At 36.6% G+C, this 24,338-nt stretch overlaps 1 protein-coding gene across 2 annotated transcripts in view; it reads left to right on the forward strand.

Moving 5' to 3' along the window:
* Positions 1-5,287: 5,287 nt before the first annotated feature.
* The window catches only part of Nyap2 (neuronal tyrosine-phosphorylated phosphoinositide-3-kinase adaptor 2), a 248,610-nt gene continuing 229,559 nt past the window's right edge, over positions 5,288-24,338 (forward strand). The window contains exons 1-3 of one of the 2 annotated variants that reach the window (XM_041650503.1): positions 5,288-5,456; positions 5,800-6,282; positions 14,684-14,920. In XM_041650503.1, the coding sequence (XP_041506437.1) occupies positions 14,700-14,920 (221 nt within the window). In that variant the 5' untranslated portion in view covers positions 5,288-5,456; positions 5,800-6,282; positions 14,684-14,699. Of the gene's footprint in view, positions 5,457-5,659; positions 5,700-5,799; positions 6,283-14,683; positions 14,921-24,338 lie in introns of those variants that run through there. The other variant, XM_041650505.1, reaches the window with a different exon arrangement.

Below are 24,338 nucleotides of genomic sequence, written 5' to 3' on the forward strand. Positions count from 1 at the left end.
CAGTTCAGGCATGTGGCATTTGTAAGGACAGTGCCCGTGCCCGTGCCCCACTCCTCATAATTCAGGGAAACTCAAGTATTTCTACAGGTTCTGGCACAATTAAACTTTGCATCTTCTAGGATATATAAGCAGAAAGCTTTCAATTTGTTGCTATTATTAAACACAAAATGCCTTAACCGTAGAGCGTTGCACTTATTTCATACTTAAAGTAGAAGTAATGTTTTACTGGCTGTGCCCATTGCAACACTAAAACGCTATCAGATTGACGTGCATTTTAACCAAGTATGTTCACATAACTGTCCATTCTTCCTCCTCTACATCAGTATGACAGTTATTAAAACCCGACTCATTGCTGATTTAATTTACTTTTTAGTCTTATTAAAATTAATCATCATTTCCTCTACTTATTTCCCATCTTATTTTCTTATTTAATGAATGATGCATTTCTGGTACTTATATTGTCTACTACTTCAAGGATTGCTTGTTGTATATAATGATTTTTAAAAATATTATAGACATGTATAACTGGTAGATCTCATATATATTGTACTACAAATAATTTTACAGGTTTTAGTTAAATTTACCCTGTAATATTTCTTCCTTAATTGTATTGAATATTTATGGATTATTTTTCTTGATTTTCATTCAGGGTTTTTGTCTTTTATGTTATAATTTGATCGACCATTTCTAGGTTTTCTTTCCTTCTTTCCCTCTTTCCATACTCTTTTCTCTCTATTTCCCTCTATCTTTTCTTTCTATTATCTATCTATCTTGAATATATCAACTATAAATGTCTATCAATTTATCATGATGAATCTGCACACCATTTATCAACCATGAATCTATTTTATCATCTACCTATCATCTATCTAACATCTATAATACATCTGTTTGTTTGCCTGCCTATCAGCCTGCCTCTCTGTCATCTTTTTGTCTCTTCCTCTCCATAGTCACCTTGGCCTTGGCCTTGAGAACTAGAATTGTGAAAGGCATACAGATTGTGGTATTTTCTTGCAAACTTCATTCCTAAAAGAGTATTTCAAAAGAACATTAGTGTCTTCTTTAAATAGAAGCCACATGTTTGTACACTCAGCAACTATTCATGTGGAGTCCTTTATTGTTTCTAGTTAATTTTATATTGGAAGTCTTTGAATTTTCTGGTGGAAAAGTGTGAATTGTCCTTAAGCAGTTAGGGTTTGATTTATTACTTCTATTTTTAAGTATTCAGTTATAAATTCACCCTTAGATGGTCTTTTTATGATCATCACATAGGTGCTTTGAATTTTGTACCTGTGTGCAGAATATGCCATCTGTTGAGGCTTGGAGTTTTGTCTCCATTCAGCAAATCTTCAACTGTGGTGGGATATAGTCATTGTGCTGGGACTCTAGGGATAGACAGCAAAATGGCATTCCTTGAGAAGTTTAACAGAGGCACATGTGAAGAATCAGGCAGTGTATGTTCTGCAGTGTATGACAAAACTCTCATGACTGTAAATTCAATAATACACTGGATATTTCATAAAGCATACAGCAATTACACATTTTTTCACTCTAGTGAGTTAGAACAGGCTTTGAAGGGAAAAAAGCTGGAGTAGATATTACCCATTTGAAGAGAGAATATGGAGGGTTGGAATGCAGGTGTCTGCTTCACTGGTTGCATGGTGTCTTTTTATTAGAAATTTTAAAACTCTGAAAAAAGAGATGAAAACATCTATATTTATAAACCCTCACTAAAACATAACCATTTGTTCAAATGAAGTGGTGGTGTCTGTTTCTGTTACCTTTTTACCTGTCTTACCATATCAGTGTGTCCCCAGATGCTATAAGTGTAGTTTTGTGAGTGTTATTACACTATTAGTCATTATGTAGCCATCAAGTACCTGGGTGGGGCAGTACCTGTACCACACACAGCTCACCAGCTCCTATATGGGTCATCATTCTGACTTCTGCTGACATCTAAGTGTTTAGAGACAAAATAAAGAATGGGAAATGGTTCTTATTCTCTCAAAACTTTCTTCTCCTGCTGGTTCTGGGTGGCTTAGACAACCTATTGGCTGGGAAGAATATTAGCTTTTGACTTAGTGTAATAACTTTGTTTTACCAGGGTTTTATCTTCCTAAACTGATTGAATTGAATAAGAGAAGGAACACAAACTACACAAAAATACTAAAAAGGGCTTGCTAAAGACTATGACAAAACTTCAGAGAATGATTGGAGATAAATTTTAGGCAGCTAGATTATTTTATGCCAGTTATTAGTTCTATCATATATGTCGCTCTGACACATAAATGTATCCCAGCTATCTGGCTGGTTTATAGTATAAGACACATTTCCAGAACTCTCCTCTCCTCCAGAGTTTATTGAAGTAATCTATTTAACCCACAAAACACCAAATCCTTTTAGCAGTACAACAAAAAGAGGTAACTTTACCTTGACTTAAGAACTTTTAGAAAATTTTCATTCACAAGACATCCAATATCTAGATTCCTAGAAATACCAGAGACACTAGCCACTCTGTAAAAATAGGAAAAAAATCACATAGCTAAACATTGAGATTTGGGTTCTTTATATATTTTTATCCTTATAAAGATTTTCAAATTTAATTTTTCTTGATGTGTATTTCCCTGACATGAAGCTGTATTTGGTTCTAAGATTATTTGAATACTATCAACAGGTTATTTTTGTTTTACTCATCGTCCAGTTGAAGAAATCATTCTAGGAACCAAACCTCAAAGGTGACACAAAATCCTACAGACTAATACATCTCCAGATACATAGTTGTCCAGTGAATACACTGTGGCTAGATGAGGCCATGTGGGATTGTGCATATGAGCAATGGTGGAACATATTATGGAAGGACAAGGAAAAAGGGAAGTAAATAAACATTGGAAAGAATGGAGAAAGGAAAGAAAAGAGGTGGAAGAAGAAATGGAAGGAAGGGAGGAAAGAAGAGTCAGAAGAGAGAAAAGAAGAAAAAAATGAAGGAAAGGAGGGAGGGAATAAGGAAAGAGATAGAAAAGAAAGAATTAAGGTCCTGCCAATATCATACAATTTCCCAACACTGGAAATGTACACTTTTAAGATCTATATGCTATGTTTATCACTTGACTTCTTTTGATGTTAAAACCAACCTTTCCTTTTATGCTTGGCAATCATCAACCACACACACACACACACACACACACACACACACACACATCATTGTGTAGGGATTTTTTTCTGGCATGGAGTCATAGTGACAAACTTACTGTACTAGACAGTGACAATAAGAATCAGTGACTTGGTTTTTACTCCTGATTAGCTGGCGGTACTCGTGGCAAGTCATTTCATTTGGCTGAGTACTGTTTATCCATACACGTAGAGGAATTTCACCTATTTTTTTTTAGCACTCTCTATAGTTCAAAGTATATCCATCTAAACCTTCTTAAATTATCAGTCATGATAAAAATATTTCCACTCCTCAAAGCATCTGTCATATGATCTCCTTATTAAAAAAAGACAACTTTTCACCTTGGCTCTGTGATGAAAGACAACTTTTATGAGAGCACTTTACTACCAAAAATAATGACTCTTGATTGTGGGATGGGCTCTGTTGCCAGGCTGTAAGTGGTACTTGAGTCTGTTTACTGAGATGTACTAAGGTTTTAACACAAGAGAGGGGACTGGCTGGGAAAGGGAGGGGAAATATTTGACAAAGACACATCTGATCTGGCCTTTTTTCTTCCCCATCTATACTCCCCTGTCTTTTTCGCATGTATCTAGTCTTCCAGGACATCTCATTTCATTTACTGGAATCCTGTTTCATTCAAAAGCTAGATACGCAGAGACCTTAAAATCCATGGTGAGCTATAAAATGTATATTAGAGAATGTCAAGTTACATAGAGAAATATATATTAAAGATATACACTGCAATATAATGTGTTGGTTTTATTTCTCTCCAGATACATGTAAGTTAAAGTAAAAAAGCAAAACATATAAAATCATGGCACAGCCCTACTTGTCGTCTAAGTATGAGGAAGGTGACCTCAAGAATAGTGCTTTTAGGGTTTATTGGAACATAAGAATGTTTTATGGAATTGCTTATGAATCGGGATGTTTAATTAGAAGGAGAGCAGCCCTCAAGCAGCAGCCATTTACAATAAAAGTTGCTGGGGGAGAGTGACTTTAAAAAAAATATAGAGAGGTCTGTGCAATAGTGTGGACACATTTTCTCATGCAAATATCCTTTTAGCCCATATGAAGCATAAACTGATCTCTTATTATTTGCTTTTACCAGAGTACTCATTTATTTATCCCTTCCCTCTCATGATCATTTCCTACTTTCTTCCTTCATTCCTTTATCTTCTTGTCTGGTCATTATGCAGAATAAGACCCAGGAATTGTCATGTTACACCATACACAAACTTAACATATTTTTAAAATCTATTTTCATCATTTATTCTGGGGAAAAACAAGCTTGAAAATTTGTATTTGTCACATATATATGTATATGTATATATATAATATATATATATAGACACACACACGAGTATATAAATATATTGTGCATGTGTGGACACAAGTATATACACATCTGTCAATCATAGCACGTAACATAAATTATACACACAGCTTCAGTGGAGTATTAAGAAAAGAATCCAGAAGCACTTTGGGAAAGGCAAGAAATAGAATGACTTTAAAGCATGTCTGCAGGAGTCTGAAGGAGTGAGGAGTCCATATGCCATAATCACTGTGCATTTTACTTTGGTTAAAACATTGCGGTCCCAGGGAGACCTTTGTTCTGTGTACGTGCGCTGTGCACGTTCTTTCCAAGTGGGCTAGTTTTGTTCTCATGCCATGGGAGCAGGTGGCATCAAGCTGTTTTGATGAGGTTAAAAGGCTCCTCCCCCTCTCCGAAAGCAGGAGCCTGAAGTACGTCAGCAGTAATTGTGTGCATGGCTCTGCTGTGCAGGGTGGGTGGAGGAAAAATTGATATCAAATAAGGGCATCAAACTGGGATCCGAGAGTTCCGTTTAAGTTGTTGCTCATTTTTATTAGCCCCACTGGGAGGAAAGCCTCATAACTTAAATATTCTCCATACAAGAACAATAATTCTGATGGATTTAAAATTTCCTTTCCAAAAGGATGGATTTAGAGCTAAATAGTGTATATAAATGGAAAGGTTTCTTTATCCTCTTTTGATTTTGTTATTGACATATCAGACTTTAGCACATTTAGATAAAAGAGACGTGTTCTGTTGCTTGGATGGGAGGCCTTTAATGAGGATGGGAGCCCCCGGGGAGCCGAAATCGGTGCAGCTTTCGGGTTTCTTGCTGTTTCTTCAGTCTTTCTGTCTCCCTTTGCAGAGGGCCTAGGGTGTGGGAACTATCCAAGGTGCTAGTATGCTGGCAGCGTTGCCCTTCAATGCAGGCGGATTGCAGACGCAGAGGAGAGAGATTACTGCTTATTTCAGAAGGTAGGTTCTTTGTTCCAGAATCCCTGATTAATCAGCAGCAGCAGCATCAACAGACTAAGGCAGCTGGAGAGAAGAGAGAAGCAGGAAGGGAGGGAGTCCGGGGACGGGAGGGAGGAGGGGGAGAGAGAGAGAGAGAGAGAGAGAGAGAGAGAGAGAGAGAGAGAACACATACACCAGAGCCAGAGCAAGCTGGTTGTCATGGGGGAGGGATGATGCTACAAGCTAGGCTTCTCCAAACCTTCTGTATGTATGCTACGGGAAAAGGCATCTTCTTTGGGGCTGGAAGGAGACATTTAGAGAGGATGTGTCTGATTTTTGTTTCCATTTATTTTTGTCTTTGCAGAACTTGATCAAATGAGTTACCTTAGCCAGCTTGGTGACTGCTTCGGGTCTGGTAGTCATCTATGTAGCAAAGTGGGTAAAATCATTCAATTTCTTCCCTGCTGGCCCTGGAAGGAGAGGGGCTGTGCGCTCATCCCCACCCATTAGCTATGCCCTCTTTTCTCCGAATGTCGATTTAAGGCGGCAAGCAGCTGTCTTCTCCACAGCATCTTCCTAGCAAACTTTAAAGGGCATTTTATCCAATAGAAAGAACACCGAAAATGCTCTGGTCTCTAGTGATGAAGAATCTCGGATTCGACAGTTTTCCCATCCAGATATAATGCACTTTAAATGAAGAAAAGCCGAACTGACCTACAAGTCTTTTTCTTATGGTGCTGGATCACTCCTACCGAACTGCCCCGAAACCAGCCTTGAGAGAGGGCTCTGACAGACCCAAGTCACCTCCTGACTATTGCACTTAGCTTTCCCTGGGAACTTAAATTTGGTATGTATCTCATTTTTTTTCAGATTCTATAAGCATGCTAATTGAATCTAGAACTAAATAGAGGAAGCAATTGGTTAAGAGATGGGATGGATTTTAGTTAGGGATACTTAATGCTGAAGTTTGCATGTTTTATTAGGTGGAGCAGGAATAAAGATATAGCATGGGCATTCACAGTGTTCGTGAGCCCCTGGCTATTTTTAATCCCTTACCCACTTAGTGATTACCATGGAAATGTTAAATAGATCTTCATTAGTATAATAAGCTGTGTTGAAATATAACAAGAATTTGAAGTATTTCCATGTCACTAATTGCTATTCAAGTTGTGCATGCTGCTATTTGTCTTAATTCCATACCATAAATATTTTACTACAGGCTCAGTTCATTGGTGTCATCAGTGAGAGCCTGCTTTGCATTTTGAGAAAGAGGAGATATGCTTTACCACAAAATATCCAAATTGATAGACATACTTAGAGGCTGAAGCTGCTTGTTTTGTGGATGACTCCAGATAGACATTTTCCTGAAAAGGTGTTTTAATATCAGTCAATATTAGGAAGATTTCACTAGTCTTGCCGAAATGTACATCTTCTGGAGAACTTTAGGTGGACTGGTTTTACTTGGGACATGTACTTATTTCATTGGAGTGTCTCCATTCTGATTTTTCAAACTACCCAGGAATACTTTCAATACTTGAAATGTAGGTATTGCATGTCTGAGAAAACATTGCATTAAAAAAATTTTATCTGTCTTGAAAAATACTAAAGTTGTTTTGGTACTAAAGGAGTACATTTTAAAATTTTTATCAACATGGTGAAAAATATAAAGGCATTTAATGGAAGAGGTTAAGTGTTATAATTTTGATAATTTTAATAGCTACAAATGTATAACTAATTAGTATGGAATGATGAATAGAGAGCAAGAACAAAATTAATCTCCCAACTTTTCATGTTCTGGACATAAAATTTATTTGATATATTGTTCAGTGTTAACCTCAAAATTAGTGAACAAACAAGAACCAGATATGCACAAATACTTTGTTTTTGAAAGTAGAACATATTTTGTCCAGCTCAGTGAAGGAGGGACTTCTATAAAAGGCAGTTAATATTTAGGAAACTGTGAATACAGACCTGTGGAAAATGCTGCAACTTTATAGGGGACAAGCAGAGATATAAAGCTTGATTGGTTTGTAAAGTTGTGAACAAGTGTCAAATCTCAGGGAAAAGAATGGTGGCTATTCTTGAAAATCGATCAATCAGTCATAGACTATCAACTCAAATAGATGGCTTCCATTGTAGTTCCAGTCAGCAATTTATTAAACTGACCCTGTATGCTTTCCAAATACTGCCTTGTAAGCGTCTGGAACCAATTGGCCCAAGGCTCCACAAAGTCCCTTAGCCAGTGACACTCTAATAGAGCCTCTAATATTAGAGATGTTTTAGCCAATCTTTTAAGACCTTTGGTTAAAGACTGCATGACAACCTAGAAATTAGGGAGATGCCTCATACATGATGCTACTGCATTTGCATGATTTATACCCATTTTCCAATTTGGAGAAAGGGGGGTCCTGGAGAAAAATCCCTGCAAAGAAATCTGCTTTCTGAGAAAGAAGTAATCAGTGCCTTTGTAGTTACTCCTGCAGGCTTTCTTGGTGGTAACTTCTCTCCCCATTTTGTGCAGAACAGCTGCATTTTCAGATCACTGAGAACGAGAATATGAATGTGAGCATTTGTGGGGTAAGGGAGAGGATTACAAGCACAAATAAAAATCTCTGACACTAGTATTTGATAGTCTGTAAGTCTTTGACTGTAGAAACAATTTTGACATGGTTTGCACGGTTTATGAGCTTTAACTGTGCTAGCTAGTCTTGATTTGGTTCTAGTCTATGAAGTTAGCAAATTTTAGATAAGAATTTGCATGTGCATTTAACATATGTTTGTGAAGCCTGATTATTAAATACTTATATTTTTATATGCACCATGTGGTGGGTGATTTTAGATTGGTGTAAGTAGATTCAAATAATGGAAAATAGTTTTTATAATGCTGTACAATTTAACAACAAAACACAATAAAACAGTCAAAATCACCTGGGGAAACATTCTTTGGACATAACCCCTAGGATTCTCCATCTCAGGAAAGATGCAATTATGAGAATGAGAGGCAGAATCAAATTTTAATAACTCAAATTCCAAAACTTTATATAGCATTTAGGCAAATGTCCTTTGAAAGCCTCAAAAATTATATAAAGAAAAGAAACGAGGAATCCGGAAACGTAAGTATAAAGTAAGGGTGAAGAATCCAGCCTTCATCAAGGCATTTGTTCTCTTCTGTGTATTAGGTTGCTTCAGCAGATCACAAATCACATCATGATAACAGCCTAAAATGAACCTTATCTCATTCTGGTCATAGAAATATCTTTCAGTATGCATTGTGGCCCAATATTTAGATGTTCTTATGAGACTTTAAATATGCGGAAACAATTCACTCCCAAATTAGATTTGTTTTCCATTCTCGACCACTCAATATAGGCGACAAAATCAAGACTAAAGAAGTTGACACCAATCTGTACCTTTGAAAAGTCAAATCTCATATAGAAAACAAATTAACCTTAGAAATGTGGGGAAAACCATTTAGGAAGAAAAACAACAGAATACCAGTGCCCAAGAGGCTAGTGGACTGGTTCACTCAAAGGATGTTGGTACATATGAGATTCTTACCTGGGTAAGTGGAATTATAAGATTTATCACAGGGCTCAGTCTTATTGAGTGAGCGTTCATATCCATCAGGTCCACCCTAACAGAGCTAGAGTGGTGAATTAACAATGCAGGAGATTACACTAACTGAGGAATTAGTTCAGAATTTTAAACAAAGGGGAGACAGATGAGAGATGCTTAGACGTAGATGAGAAAGAGCCAGGCAGCCTAAATACTCATTTGACTCTTTCTGTGTGACTTCTCTCACACACCAGCCTGTGTCTTTGAGGAACTGAATCTCACCATGAATTGGTGCTATAATAAATACACTTTGTGAACTGACAATTCACACAGTGGGTGTCTTCATTGGTGGAGGGAAAACGCTACATAAGCACATGATCCTGGAGAAATTTGTATGCATTTGTTTTTCAAAAATGCTCCTTTATTTTTAAATTTCTCTTTAACACTCAGCATTACAGAATGGCTTAGCACTCAAGTTTCCTTGATTAAAGTATCAGCTCTAAAAAGGAAAAAAAAGAAAGTAGGAATTTTATAATTTTATGTTTCCATTGATTTTATTTGGACCTACATGACTTTGCTGTGTGTTTGGTAATGGAGAGTTTTATTTCTATGTGAATATTTGTGACAAATTAATATTACTATCAGCTTTTCATTCAGCACTGCTCAGGAACAATGATGCTTGTGTAAAATATACATGGAGAAAACTCAATTCAAAGTTAAATCCTCAGTTTATATTTCTTGTCCACACTAAGAATTTAATTAGTACATTTTAGTTAAGTCAATTCTCAAATTTAGAAAGTGTCATACTATTGTACAATGAAATCCTTGTGAAGGGTGTGGTCAACAGGTTATAAGTAACAAAAAGTGAAATGTAAAATGAAAAGCTGAAAAGTAGTCACTTTAATATTGAATCCAATATCTGTAGCTTTGCAAGATCAGGCATGATTGTAGGCACAGTAATATAAATATTAAATTAACAGAATCGCTGGAAAATACAAAGCAAAAAGTATCAGAAGTCATAAAATAAAGACCCAAATTTCACTGTGTATTGCATGGGTTTCTGATTTTGTTGTTTAACCTACTATACCAGGAGAATTCCTGACATGATTTTCAAATTTAGCCATAAATTCCAATAAACACATACATAGCCCTGCACTGTTTGGATCATTGCTGGGGCTTCCAAAGAAAGCATATCTACTCTTAGAATGAAGACACATTGCTCCAAGAGCATAGATAGGCAACAAAAGTCTCTTGTTTATTTTAACCAAAAAATTGGTGCACAAAATTGTTGGTGGCCATAAGAAGGCAGAGATTCTCCTTCAGTCTTATGCATTCTATTGCTTCTATATCTAATTAGAAATCAAGTAAGGGTGGTGGTCACTTATTGAGAAAACTCTAAAGATGCTATATAGCACACAAGAACCCGGTTGTATCTTAATATTACTTCCTAAGAAACAAACTGTGAAATTCTGTCTGTTTAAACAGAATTACAATTTAAGAGGCAGGAACTACATCCAAGTCTTAGATGGGCTAAATGGAACATATCTAATTCATTATTTATCTTATATAAGTGCATTATAAAAACACATTTGTAATGAACTGGATTTTCTTATTACAGTAAATGGTAGCAGTTATACAAATGTAGATGATTAAAATATTTCAATTTTCTATAAGGGAACTGTGATGCATTAATCTTTCAGCTTGGAAGGGCAAAGTTAAAAGGTTTAAGATGGAATGAGCACTGTAGTCTATACATCCCAGTGCTATTGTTTTCTAGATTTAGACAGTGGAAAGTGGCATGCATAAGGGTCTCGATAAATTATTTTGTTAATGAAGAAATATGTTGTCTCCTAACTTTGCCATAATATGAACATCTGTGATGATGGAAGTAATATTGTCTTAAATATTCTATCCGTGTGTTTCAAAGTAAAATTAGTTTATCAGGGAGCCATGTTGTTAAATATAATAATTTCCAGAGTTGTTAATTGGTAGAACCTGCATGATGGTCCAGAGGTAGAGGTTCTTGTGTGCAGCTTTATGACATGAGTTACAACATCAGATCCCACAGGTGGTAGGAGAGAATTGAATACTGAGAGTGATTTTTGACTTTTAAATTAATGCTTTGGAAAACATGCCTGAATGCAAACACACATACCTATCTACCTACACACACACACACACACACACACACACACACACACACACACACAAATAAACATATATATATATATACAATAAAATAAATTAATAATAATTTTTAAAACAAGTATATATTTTAAACACCAATAGAGGGTGGGTGACTGATGTTTTATCTGATAAAGGCACTTGTCACCAAGCCTGACAACCTGAATTAGACTCCCATGACCCCCCACATGATAGGGCAGATAAGCCATTCACTTCAAAATGTCCAAATGTCCTCTGATCTTTAAATAGAAGTTATGGCATCATAGTCCCATCTATTAAAAAATCCACAGCTTAATGTAATAAAATATTTGATTTAAAAGGAGTTTGTGAAAGACTTTCATAGCAATATTGTTACAGGGCTTACTGAACCCATACATTTTAAACCAAATCCTTATGACATGGTCTGTTCCAACTTCCATGTCTTTTTAATGTAAAGAGAGCTTAAAGATATTAGTTAATGCAAAACCCTAGACATAGAAATAATGCATTTGAGACTTTTAGAGCACATGGAATAACTTGTACCTCTGCCCTATAGGACTTTGTCAAAGTCCCTGTACATTACAAACTAATTCCCGTGAAGACCAGCAGACAAGATACTATGAGCTCAATCATTGACAGGCTGCTAATCTTATTTTAAAGACCGCGTGTCAATGTTGAGATGCTATACATGTTTATCCTCAAAAATGGTGGCAATAGGAGTTCACGGCCAGCTAATGATGTAAACAGTACGAGAGTCAGATGAGATGTAATTATTATTCTAGTCTTCTTCTGCCATATGACATCTAGATGATTATACTTTGCCATTCCTCAGTGACTTGTTTGTAGCAGGTGCCCAACAGATTCTTAAATAGATGGGTGATCATATGACCAACTTACCTTCCTGCAGATGGGTATAGGCACATACATAAACATGTAACCCATTTTCATAATATAGAGTTTTACTTGACGATTCAGTTGATTTTCATCTAAAAAAATCCATGCAAGTTAAAAAGTACTTTTTCCATGTATAAATATTTTTGCAATAATATAATTTCATATTTTCTCAGAAAAACAGCAATTTAAACCCCATGTAACTTGAAATGCCATTGGTAATGATAACTAATGATCAAAAACAGTCAACTATTTTGTTAAAGAGTAAATATGTAAATTGTATAAGAATCACTACAGTTGGTGGAAAACCTCTACAAAATAAATAAAATATAACCTTTTGAGTAAGCATGATTTTTGCATCTGGGAAAAGTACAGTTTAGCTGGAGGGCAGAGAGGAAGGAATCATTCTAACCTGAGGTGTTACCTCTAGCATGCTTATAACATGAGTCGACCTGCTTGACTTAGGCAAGATTAACTGCCACAAAGTTAGATGGTCTTTTTTTAGCCCAGAGTTCTTACTGCAGATGTTCTTGATGTAGGTGAATTCCTGATAACATTAATGCTTCAGATAGCTGGATGAGACTTTCCTGAACCTTCTTACCAACATGGAACTTTCTTCTTTTCTAAGTGCCCAGGTGCCTGCCACTAAAGTATGTGTTCTTAATACAATTGAATTATATAATTCAATATACTATGAAGTTAGAATGATAAGACTACTCAGTTCTAAGCCATTGGAGTTAAGATATTATGCAGAAAATAATAAAATTTTAATACAAAGTCAACAAACAACTTCCAGATTCTAAAATATCAAAGACTGAAAAAGAAATATTTAAGTTTAACATGAGATTCAAATTTGGGTTAACTGATAGCTAAAAGGCTAATTAATTCTAATATGAATTGAGATTTAGAATAACTTTGATGTATACTTAAACAAAGAAACTTCTTGATGTTTTCACTAAATGGATGGATTGATCAACATTTCTATGATTTTTAAAGGAGGAAAAAAGCTGTAAAATACTTTATAAATTTCTGTGAATTTGGAGAAAGTGTCTCTAAATATGATAGACATGTGCCACACTTCACTCACTTGTATCACCTTTGTATGCTACAGCAAATAGGAAATTAAAGAAGCCTTATTAATATAGAAGATTAACTTTTTGTTTTTATTTAATTTTGTTCTTTATTTTTGTTCAGGCAGTTTGCCTACCTTGTCTTGAATACTTGGAAATACAGTGATTCCTAAAACTTGCCTGTTTGACCATCCATCGACCTACCCATCCATCATGCATCCATCCACCAACTCACACATTCACGTCACATAGACATTGTTGCCAAGTATCTTCACCAACATTATCATGATATTAGACTGCTTTATTGTGCATACTACTGTTGAGTTCTATTCTAAACCCTTCACAGCCATCTCTACTACAAATCACAGCAGGTAGTGGGAGTTTTGTCATTCCCTTGTAGCTGAGAGCTAAATACACCAGGTCAAAGTACCATGTTTTAAACTATGGCTTGATTTGGGTTTGATTTGTCAAGCTATTGCACCTGGAATGTAAGTTGTTTAAAGTCTGTAGACTTTTAATTAGCAGTACTACAATAATATCAAAGCAAGTATTTCCAAAATACTGAGGATGTGTGGGCTTGACAATGCACATATCATAGAAAATTATGATATGAAGTGATTATAGAGAACCATTTTGAAAATAACACAGAATCACAAAAGTATACCGATTAGATGGCCAATATGTTTTTTTGATTGCTATTACCTTTTGTATGGCCAATGTAGATGTATACATTTTCACTTACATATTTAAGGAAAATATAATTTATTTTTTCCAACATAACATAATTTTAATTTATATATGCATGGAAATGTCATTATGATAATGAAAATACAAAATTTGGATTTTGGTGTTATAGCAACATATTTTGAGAAACAAAATTATGAGTGTAATGATGCAAACCAGATATTTACCTTCAGACGCAATGCTTATACATTATCAGGTGGCAGGGCTGAACTGTGGTCCTTTGTCCTGCTGATGCTGATGGTTTGATGGAACATCTGACACTCAAGTAACACAAGTTTCATGTTATTTCAAATACTCGTGGAATGTGTAATTTATAATGAGGCATTTTCTTTATTGGAAAACCTGAAATGTATAAATATGAATTATTTATAGAAAATTCAGCTTCATTTAAGGGAACACAGTGGTCTAATATAATATGAATGGGATATAATCCTTTTTAGTACTATGATTTTCCTTAATGGTATTCTATAACAACTTTATATTAACTCACCATAGCTTAAATACATTTGAAATACATCAATTTTTTTACAGTGCAGGAGTACACGTGTGCTATGGTGCATTTGTGAAGATCAGAGGTCAACTTAGCAAGTCAATTATGCTCATCTACTATAGGGATTCTGGAGCTGGAGCTTGGGTCCATAGCCTTGCCAGCAAGCACCTTTACCCATGGAGACATCTCAGTAATCATTAACTTAAGAGTCATAACTCACCAGAGCCGCATATATCCTGAGGTGTCTGATAACTCACTTGAGATTTGGGACAATAAAATCTTAGGAATGATCCTTAACAACCTTGCTAAGGGTATGATATGTTGTCCATCTTCAGGAAGTATCCCGTTTCCATGATACCCTCCAAGATGATGAGTGCTAATCCTGAAGAAGACCCTTTGGACAGTTTTCTCCAGTATATAGAGGATATGGGGATGAAGGCATATGATGGGCTGGTTATTCAAAATGCATCTGACATTGCCCGTGAGAACGATCGCTTGAGAAATGAAACAAATCTGGCTTACCTGAAAGAGAAGAATGAGAAACGGCGAAGACAGGAAGAAACAATCAAACGGTAAGTATAGATCACTGCATTACATGAGGGAGTTTACAATTCCTATTAATATTGTGTTACTGACACCTGGCCCAGAAGGGGCTGGTCAGAGTCTTGGCAGGGAACATAGGAAAAGGGATACCTGGATGCTACCAAAAGCTCACCCCTCCTGCTGTCAGATCCTGACCTGAGTTAACAACAGTTACTTGCTTGCATTTTGTGCATATGGAGGTACAGATGGGCTGGGGAGAGAATTCAGTTTTCTCTCTTAAAAGCTTGAGTTGAACAACTTCTTGGTAAAAACACCAGGGAGCTCAGACATGTTTTTAACAGCCAAAGTTTTATGAGAATTTCCACCTTTAATGGCCAATGATTATAGTTCTTACCTTAAAATAGAGTTCATCTTCTTCCTAGAATATGACCCAAACCAGTGACTAATTAGACATGTATGTGGTTCTGAAGAACTGGGAATCCTTGATGTATACTCCTGAGCAAATTTTATGGAGATTACATCTCTTGGTTTGATACCAAGGGTTCCAAGTTTGTTCAGACGAAATTGTTTTCAGGATACAGCACCTAGAGGGCCAAACTAATGAGGCACAGACGGCAACCCTGCAAATAGAGGTTAAGCTCCTAGTGGGTGCACACAAAGGACACACAACTTCTGCTTTTTACAGGTTGTTTTCTGATGTGCTACTCTGTCCAGCTTTGTGGAATTCTGTTTTATTATTGTGGTTCATTTTTTTTAAATTGAAAAATTTAAAATGTAGAAAATGCTCCTTTCAGTTATCTGCATGGTGGACTAGTGATGGGATATTGGGATAGTTCATAAAGGAGTTTCATCTAATATTTTAGTCACATATTCTCTGGGAAGATTAGGATATTAAGAAAATGAAAATGATTTATTTCAAGTTCAGTTATTTGGATTGCACAAGGCACTGTTACACAAAATGAATAATGCAAAGAAAACATTTTACATGTAAAAAAAAGATGGAATGAGGGAAGAGGAGGGGTAGGGTGAAAGAGTAAGGAAGGAGAAATAAAACTAGAAAGAGATGTTTTAGAAGAATATACTGTTTTAGTTCTGAATTATTAAAATTTTACCCAGTTTAACTTAAAATTGATTCCTTCCTGTAGTATGCTAGGTATCTTTTAATATTTTTTCTTATGTACAATTTCTGACAGACTTCTACTTATGCATGAGTGTCTTACTTTAATTTTGAATGTTGAGTTTTTAAAAATTCAAAGCAAAGAGGATCGGTTACATGATTTCTAGAGCGTAATAGTACTGCAATTTAAAGTTTTGAAACCTTGCATTTGCAAATCGACAATTAATTGCTTTTTCTAAGTGCATGACTAGACTTATTTATGGTAACATCTGTTGGTTCTTTCTAGCATCACAGCGTACACATCCGTCCCACTGGCTTCCAGGTTTTATTATTAACCTTTAGTAGGATTCTGCATAACTATCTAAGCACAGAGACAACAGAAGTGGCTAAGTTTCCAGGGCTTTACTGGCACATGTTTAGAGAGGCATGAACAGTGGGGTGGAGATCTGAAGTCTAAGGCACTTGGGAGCAATATCTAGATAGGTAGAGATACATCAAAACCATGCCAATCAATGATGAGGAATGTGACAGCGGTTTGAATATGTGAACTTGTGCTCATTCTGTTGAATTAATCAAACTGCTTTCTACTACTGTGTTACAAAGCACAGAATGTAGCTCAGATCACTTACTGGAAAAAAATAAAAACCTAAAATGCTCTCCATTGACTTCCACCTTGCACATTGGACTTAAGCATATTAGTACATTAGACTCTAGCGTAGCTTGAGGATAGAATTAGCACGGAATGTGCGTCGATTCTCCTGTTTTCTTGTAACTTATTAGAACTGATTGTGGTAAAACTGGGTAAAGTGGGTGCATTTTGGAAACCATATGAACTTTTGGATTGATGAGACTTAGGCATTGAGTATGGAGAATGAAAGGCAAGGAGTTTCTTGTGGCCTTCTGGTGTACCCTCTGTGTGCTGCTGTTGTTTGAACTAGCAAAACGGCATTTCTATTTAATGAAATGGCAAAGACCAAAAGTGAAGCAAGTTTAAGGCAAATAACAGGACATTGGGTAGACTTTTATGTGATAAGAGGGAGAAACATCTTTGTCTTCCATAGGCTTTTAAATCACGTACTTACAGGACAACAAAGATAGCTAGGAGTTAAAATTTAAAATGATCAAAAACCCAGGGCAATTACTCAGGGCACCAAAAACCTCACAAGATAAAGACAGTGGAAGAACCCAATAAGTGCAGTCTGGGAGCCCCAAAAGAAGACTGAACAATGCCAGAACCACAGCATTGGAGGAGAGCCAGCAGGGAAAGAAACAGAGAGACAGACTCACTTACACACCCTTCTTCTGCCAGAAGCTTCATTGTAGCTACAGGGGCAGGGCAGGACCAGCAGCCTGGGACAGCTCTCAGTGTAACACATTATACCAGGGAAAATATCAAGGTGCAGGCCTGGCCCACTCTAGGATCAAAAGGGGAAGTCACAAAAGACTTGGAGAAGTAAGCCATCTTAGAGTCCCTCATACCCAGAAGAGAGTCACTGGTAATATAAAAATGACCAAGCTGGCATTCTAGTAAGAACGATGGGGGATGGGGCACCCTCTAATCTTAGGTAAAGATAATCATTTTCAAAATAACATTTAACTCTTGCCCAATAACGGTTGAATGTTTTAGGAATGAAAATAAATGGTTTATGCCTTGCTATTTATAACTCAGTTCTTTATTCAACCCTACCCCAAATCCTTTTTCTGGGATTCTAATTTAATGTGTAAATATCTTGGAAGTATAAGGATGCTATGAGAGCCCAAAATTGTTGAAACTTCTCCAAATCACTTTTCTTTTCCAAAAGCAAAACCCATGTGAAGCAAAATGGCTTAGATGCCTTTGAATGTGATTGGGGAGGTGCTTAGAGAGGGAAAAAATATGAACAAAGCCAGACCAGCAATGCCTCTGTTTGAGGAGAAGTCCAAAAGCCTTTTTCACTGCCTTGGGAGAGGACCAGCTGAGGCACCTCTTTGAGCAGTACAGTCTATGTATCATTTTAATGTCTGTATTCAGTTTAATTTTGTTCATTTAAGAAACAGTATCCCAGAGGTTTGGCATTTTCAAATGATGATAATTTCTCCTTGTTGTGTGCTTTTTCTTTTCTTTTTTATCATATCACTTCAATATTCCCAATGAGAAATGTCTGTTTTTTTGGAAAGTTCATCAACTAGGTTTCTGTTCAAACATACCTTTGTGGGATCCTGGAACCCTGAAAAACACAGAACACCCACATTCAAAGTGAACATATATTTCAGGGTTGTTTTTTTTTTTTTACCTTGCAATTAATATCAAATAGAAAATAATCAGTAAGTTTTTAAAAATACCATCTAATTAATTAAAATTACTTCATCTGTCCGCTGAATGCCTTCAAAATATATTCTGTGATTTAATATATGGAACATAAATGCCAGAAATTCTAAAAGGCAGCACATTTGACCTTGAAAAGGCATTGATGGTAATTCTCTGTGAAATGCGCCAGTTGCAATTTCAAAAATGTGCCGACTGCCAAGGCATGCTTAAAACATGGAAATAGGATTTCATGTGCTTGGCTTTCTGGACCACATACTGCTGAAACGCCTTTTGTGTTCAAGCTGGGAAGCTTTAACACAGAGCCCTTAGACAAACAATTTCCCCCCTCACTTCTTCTATGATCTAAGTCACTGAGGTTTTTCTAAGCCCAGTTCCTTATTTTTAAACTAACTTGATCCCTTGTCACTATTAAGTTCCTTGTATCTTCCCTTCTATCTGTCATACGGGCTTTACTGAAAAGACTTGCTGGTAAAAACGAAATACTAAATAAAGAGAAGAATGACATTCTTAGTGCTTCTCGTAGCAGTTTAAAGTCACGTTTGGTAAGAAAAAAAGAAATACATAGAGGAGAAAATTAACAGATAATGAAAACAATCATTTCAGTGGCTCATTGTCTCTGCTATTTTAAATCCCAATGGTTTTGTACTGGCATGAGTAAATGAGACTTATTTTTATCAAGTAGTCCACAAGAAAAACAAGCATGCGAAATTACCTTTCAATAAGATATTTCATTTAAGATGGTTTGGAATGCACTAGTTATTCATAAATATGGAGAAAGGTGAGAAACAATCTTTGGTGGATAGTGTGTTTGATTGTGGCCAATAAGAAGAAAAGAAGTGATGAATGACAGGTGCCCTGAAGGGCAGTATCTGCAAGCAGCTCTGAAAACAGGCTTTCTTGGAGGTCCTGTCTTTATAGGTAACCCCTTGTTAGGTCATCAGATGAGGACAGTCACTGAAGAAGATGAACATCTGAGGACCATCTTCTATATCAGAGGTACAACTGGTTTCTGGGATTCCTTTAGAGCAAAATTCACTTTAAATTCTGGAATTAGTCCTCACATTTGGTTATCCTAAAAACAATGTAAGACATATTGCTAAGTAAAAAGCAACAAGAAAATAAATATTCACATCTTTTCAAGTATAGTCTTCTCTGTAGGAAGCAGTTGGTTGTTTTTCTCCTAATAAAAGAAATGCTGCATTAGTGAAATTTCTCCAAACATTGTGAATCTGGAAGACAGCTCTTGACTTCAGCAAAGTGCTTCTGACACAAAGGACTACTTAGGCTGATTACCAGTGTCTCTATTCCCCACGGATGCCCTCAGGGGATCTATATGAGGTTATATTTCCTCTTTAAAAGTGACAGTCTGAAATAGAATTAGATTACATATGGCTCCTTTTAAAAAGGCATGCAGTGGTATATTTGTGTATACACTTGAAAACTGTGTAGATTGCAGAGTTTCAGATTTCCTGTTTTGCATCGGGAATCAGAGTACCCTATAGTCTCTCTTGGACTTTTAGGGAGAAAGCTACAATAAGAAATAGGAATTTTAAATTTATTTTTCATGTACTGATTTACTACTGCCACAAAAGGACATGGATATGATACCAAATTTGTAAATCAGTTTGTTTTGTTGAAATAAAATCATAGTGACACTGAGAATGCTTATCCACAGACATATGGTCATTTATACAAATAATTTAGTAAGTTTGGGCTTTTTGAATTATACTCTCAACATGATGGAAAACATTGTGGTAACAGAGAAAATGCATTGATGTGCATTTTGTGAATGGTAAACCTACTCAGTGCGGCATGAGGATCCACTCTGGTCACATATAGCTCTCCCGAGGCATTTGTTCTCAATATTTGTTCTCCTATATTTGCATTAGAATGGATACTTAAAAAACATCATTCCATGAGCAAAGTGAAGACAGCTAAATGAACAAAGGTTCAGAAACACAGGGCCCTACAGCTAGCCGTCCAGTGTAAAGACTTTATCTACAGGTAGCACAGGGGTAGCCCCTAGCTGACCATTGCTTCTAGGCTTGGATGAGCATTGGAGTGAAGCCCTTGGCCAGCAGCTTGCCAGTGTCTGGGCTGCCATGAATCTGTTTGTCTGATCTGATGTGAGTTTCTGACCTAATTTTACTGTAGGACTTAGTGTTCAGGCCGAGAAAACAAGGTTAATGTGTTGATCCAGGGTGAGATTAAACAGCAGAATCTCCTAATGACGCTCTCTAATTTTGGCTTCCTCTTGTCCTTGTGATTAATCCAAACCACTTTCCTATTAAGCCTTGCTAAGTACCACAAACTGTTTTGCTTGGTTTGGGTGTTATAAACCATATATCCAGTCTTTTTTCTGAGTTGAACGAGATAGCCACGCATTAGCAGTTACAAAATGCAAAAGAATTTCATTTTAATTCATAGAGCCCCAGAATTAGAGGAAAAACTTCAGTAAGCTGCCTTGAACAACCCTTGGTGGTTATTCTTTGCTGAGCCAGAAATAATGTCTACAAGGATGGCTATACGAACAGCAGTTTACTAAAGGTTTTCCGGGGATGACGACAGAAGTGAACGTTGTCGAATACTTAAGAACACCCTTGTGGTAGGCAATTGGTGTTGGTGTGCTGTCCCAGTTTTCAGCAAGGGTCACCCCTGTCCTAAGATGCTTAATACATATTTTACAAACCATCAACTTGCAATTTACACAATGCTAATATTTGCAATATTATTATGATGGTGACTGTTTTTTTGATTCTCTTGGCAGTAGAGATTAGAGCCCACAAGAATGGGGTTTACAGTTCCCTTGTGAAGGTTTTGCCTACAGAATGATTTCAGAACAACTAGGCTTTCTGCTGCATGGTCCTAGACTGCTTTAAGGCAATCAGTATCTGTTCTGTATCTGAAATAAATAGACAGATGCTAGTAAGAGGAGGGGCTCTTTTGAACAGAGCCACATCCAGACAGGCCAGTTCCCAGGGTGAGTCCTCTGATTCTGGGGAAGCAGCAGACTTCTGGACAACTAACTCGGAGACAACTGGGAAGCTTAAAGGAACCTCTGCAAAAGTGAAGGTACCCTTTCCTAAATACACAGTGCTAAATTGTTTACAGATTCTTAAGGAGGGTTTGGTTACCATTTCCTATCTAAGGTTATTTTAACACACAATTTAAGTTATGAGAGAATACTTTCAACCTTTTATGTAAATATGGCATTTATAAAAAATGTCGAAGAATATCAAATGCAGAAAAGGATATTGGGGAACTAGAATATGAATCAGTGAATATTTTTATTTTTTTCCTACTAAATGTGAAATAGCTCCAGGAGAATGTGTCTAATGTAATGAAATGGCCAGAGTAGCCCCTGAGCATGCCAATAAAATGGCCTCTGAGGCTTCCGTCCAACTTTGAGCTTGCCTGAAGAAAATGTATGCATTACAAATGTGTGGGTTACCTTGAAATTAATTATAATCGAAAGTTGATAGAAAGAAAATCAAATCTTTCCCTGTGAATTTCTGCTGGGCACATATGCCCCTAATTGAAAGGTGTTCTCGCTGATTCTCATACATGAAAATATTCATGCCTCTGATGGAATATGGACATGGTCCATCTGCTAAGCTGAGAGAAGGGAGGGGAATCTCCTTTGCTTTGTCTTAAAGAATAAGCACCTTCAGCATGATGTACCAGGTAGCTGTTTTAAAAATACAAAAAGTAGACCAATATTTAGAATCCATTATTTTAATTAGTAAATTACATTTTAGTCTTTGATCATAGGATAACTAAAGTGCTCAGTATATTTTTTGTTAGGCTAAGAAATGAAGTGGCTCAGTGGAATGAAAATGAACATGACAAAGAGAGGGGATTTTCTATCAGGCTAATGTACTACATAGCACTTTGATGTCTATATTGCTTTTTTCATTACTCCTTTATGTCAAGCATTACTCTCCATGCCTAGGTTAAGGAAGTGACAGAGTTGTCCAAAAAGAGGGAAATGAATTTTAGGACATCAAGAGAGGATAGTTTAAACCAAGTTGCTCAGGCTATCTTAGATGGCACATCGCATGTGAAACAAGAGCTGAGAGGGAAGGAGGCAGACATGCTGTCTGGAGCAGGAGACTTATGGGAAGACAGGACACCAGGAAAACAGGTCAGAAGGGCACATTTGTGGAAAAAAGAAAAGCAAGATCAAGGGTGTGATTAGAACAGGGCTGAGTAGGTGAGGTAGAGAAGGCGAGACAATCACGCTAAGAGAGGTGGTGAATGGACTTTTAGGGAGCTTGGGGTTACTGATATGACTTGATTTCAGAGAAACTGGGGTCTTTTGAGGTGAAGAATGAGAAATCTGATTGCTATAAGTGAAAAAAAGGTTTTTTATCTGCTCTCTGGTTCAAAAAGGACAGAGACAGGTCCTCCAGCTATAGAATGACTCTGAGCTGAGGGTAGACAGTGGCCTGGAGGTAAGGTGTCATAATATGGTTTCAATGCCTACTGGGCCCCCAGTGATGTAATGATATTTGTATTATTTATGGTTCATTTTCAACAATTTATAGGTATAAAGCTGAAAAGTTTTGTATACATTCAAATGCTAACAGGTGCATGAATACATGCATACATAGTTAAACCCAAAGAAAGATTTTATTATTATTATTATGATAAAAATATTGGGCATAGAATCTCCTAACATTTTTGTCAATGTATAATATAGTAGTTTCACTCAGCAAATCTGAAACTTATATCATTGAAGAGCAAATGAGGAAGAGCATCTACATTAACTAGAACAAATGGATAATTGCTCAGAGGAATTGATTTTGTGTGTTTATTGGAGTCACTATTCTTGACTTCTCAGAGCTATGCATTGGGAGACTTTTCATATATGTTAAAACTAACAATCCTAATGCTGTAATATAAGAAGCAAGATGAAACACAAACGGAGGCCTGTATGACACTTGACACTCTCAAGTGGAAGCAATGCCTTTATAAATGAATAGACTCAATCATTATTACTATTGGTAATATTTATGTACAGTCTTTTGACAACTGTGGAGAATGGAATAATTACTCTGCTAATTGATGTACACATTCCCTGTTTTAAGGTCATTTGATAAACCTGTAATTTCTGCCCCACTGTAAGGAGGAAATTCGGAGTCCTGCTGGGGATGAAATCAGAGTGAAGCACAGCCCCCCCAAAAAAAACCCAATATAGAAGTATCTCTGCTCTGAAGATTAACAAATGACACACACACACAATCAAAACCTTCCAACTTTTCATCCTTTTCATCATATCCATGTATTTTGTTCTTTTCCCTAAAATGTCTTAAAAATTACAGGAGAAAAAAATAGTTATACAGATATATTTAAAAGGAGTCATTCTTTGATGGGCTTGCATCCTAATTATTAAACTGATGGCCAAGAGAAAGGAAACTATCTCTCATGGAGAGTGTAATTGTTAGCCTTTGTCTCACCACATTGGGAAGAACTCACCCAGTGCGGCAATGTAACATCATCCAACACAACACATGCTATCCATAGTGCAATCTGATAACCAATTTCCACATTTTTAAAAGGAATTACCTTGAACATTTTCCTTCTTCAAGTGTGAACTGTTAATATGTTCACTCCTTCTGATGGAAATGCATGTTTTCTATCCAACTGCTACAACATTTTTGCTGTAGCTAAGGTGAACCCATCAGTAATGAATCATGAAGGTGAAACCACTACCACGTGTCTCAAATATTCACATCTAAAACGATGTCTTCCAGTGCTTTGTTCTTTTGTTCCTCTTCATGAAAGCAGCACATTTCCTGTCCCAGAGCATTAACTCCTCCCAAGACATTTCTTCATTCTGCAAGCGTTGGAGGATGTTGACCAGGCTGGCCCTGCCATGCTCCCATCTGCCCTTTGCCTGGGAAAAGAACTCTTCCCGTTTCTTTTCTTTTTTATACATTTTTATTAATATTTATTCTCTGTTCCCCTCCCAACCGCTCCCCTCCCCCACCCAACCCTCCCCCAAGGTCCCCATGCTTTT

This window comes from Microtus oregoni, unplaced genomic scaffold (assembly GCF_018167655.1).
Source record: "Microtus oregoni isolate MIOR12 unplaced genomic scaffold, Mior012 000004F_ref0000308, whole genome shotgun sequence".
Lineage (NCBI taxonomy): Eukaryota > Metazoa > Chordata > Mammalia > Rodentia > Cricetidae > Microtus > Microtus oregoni.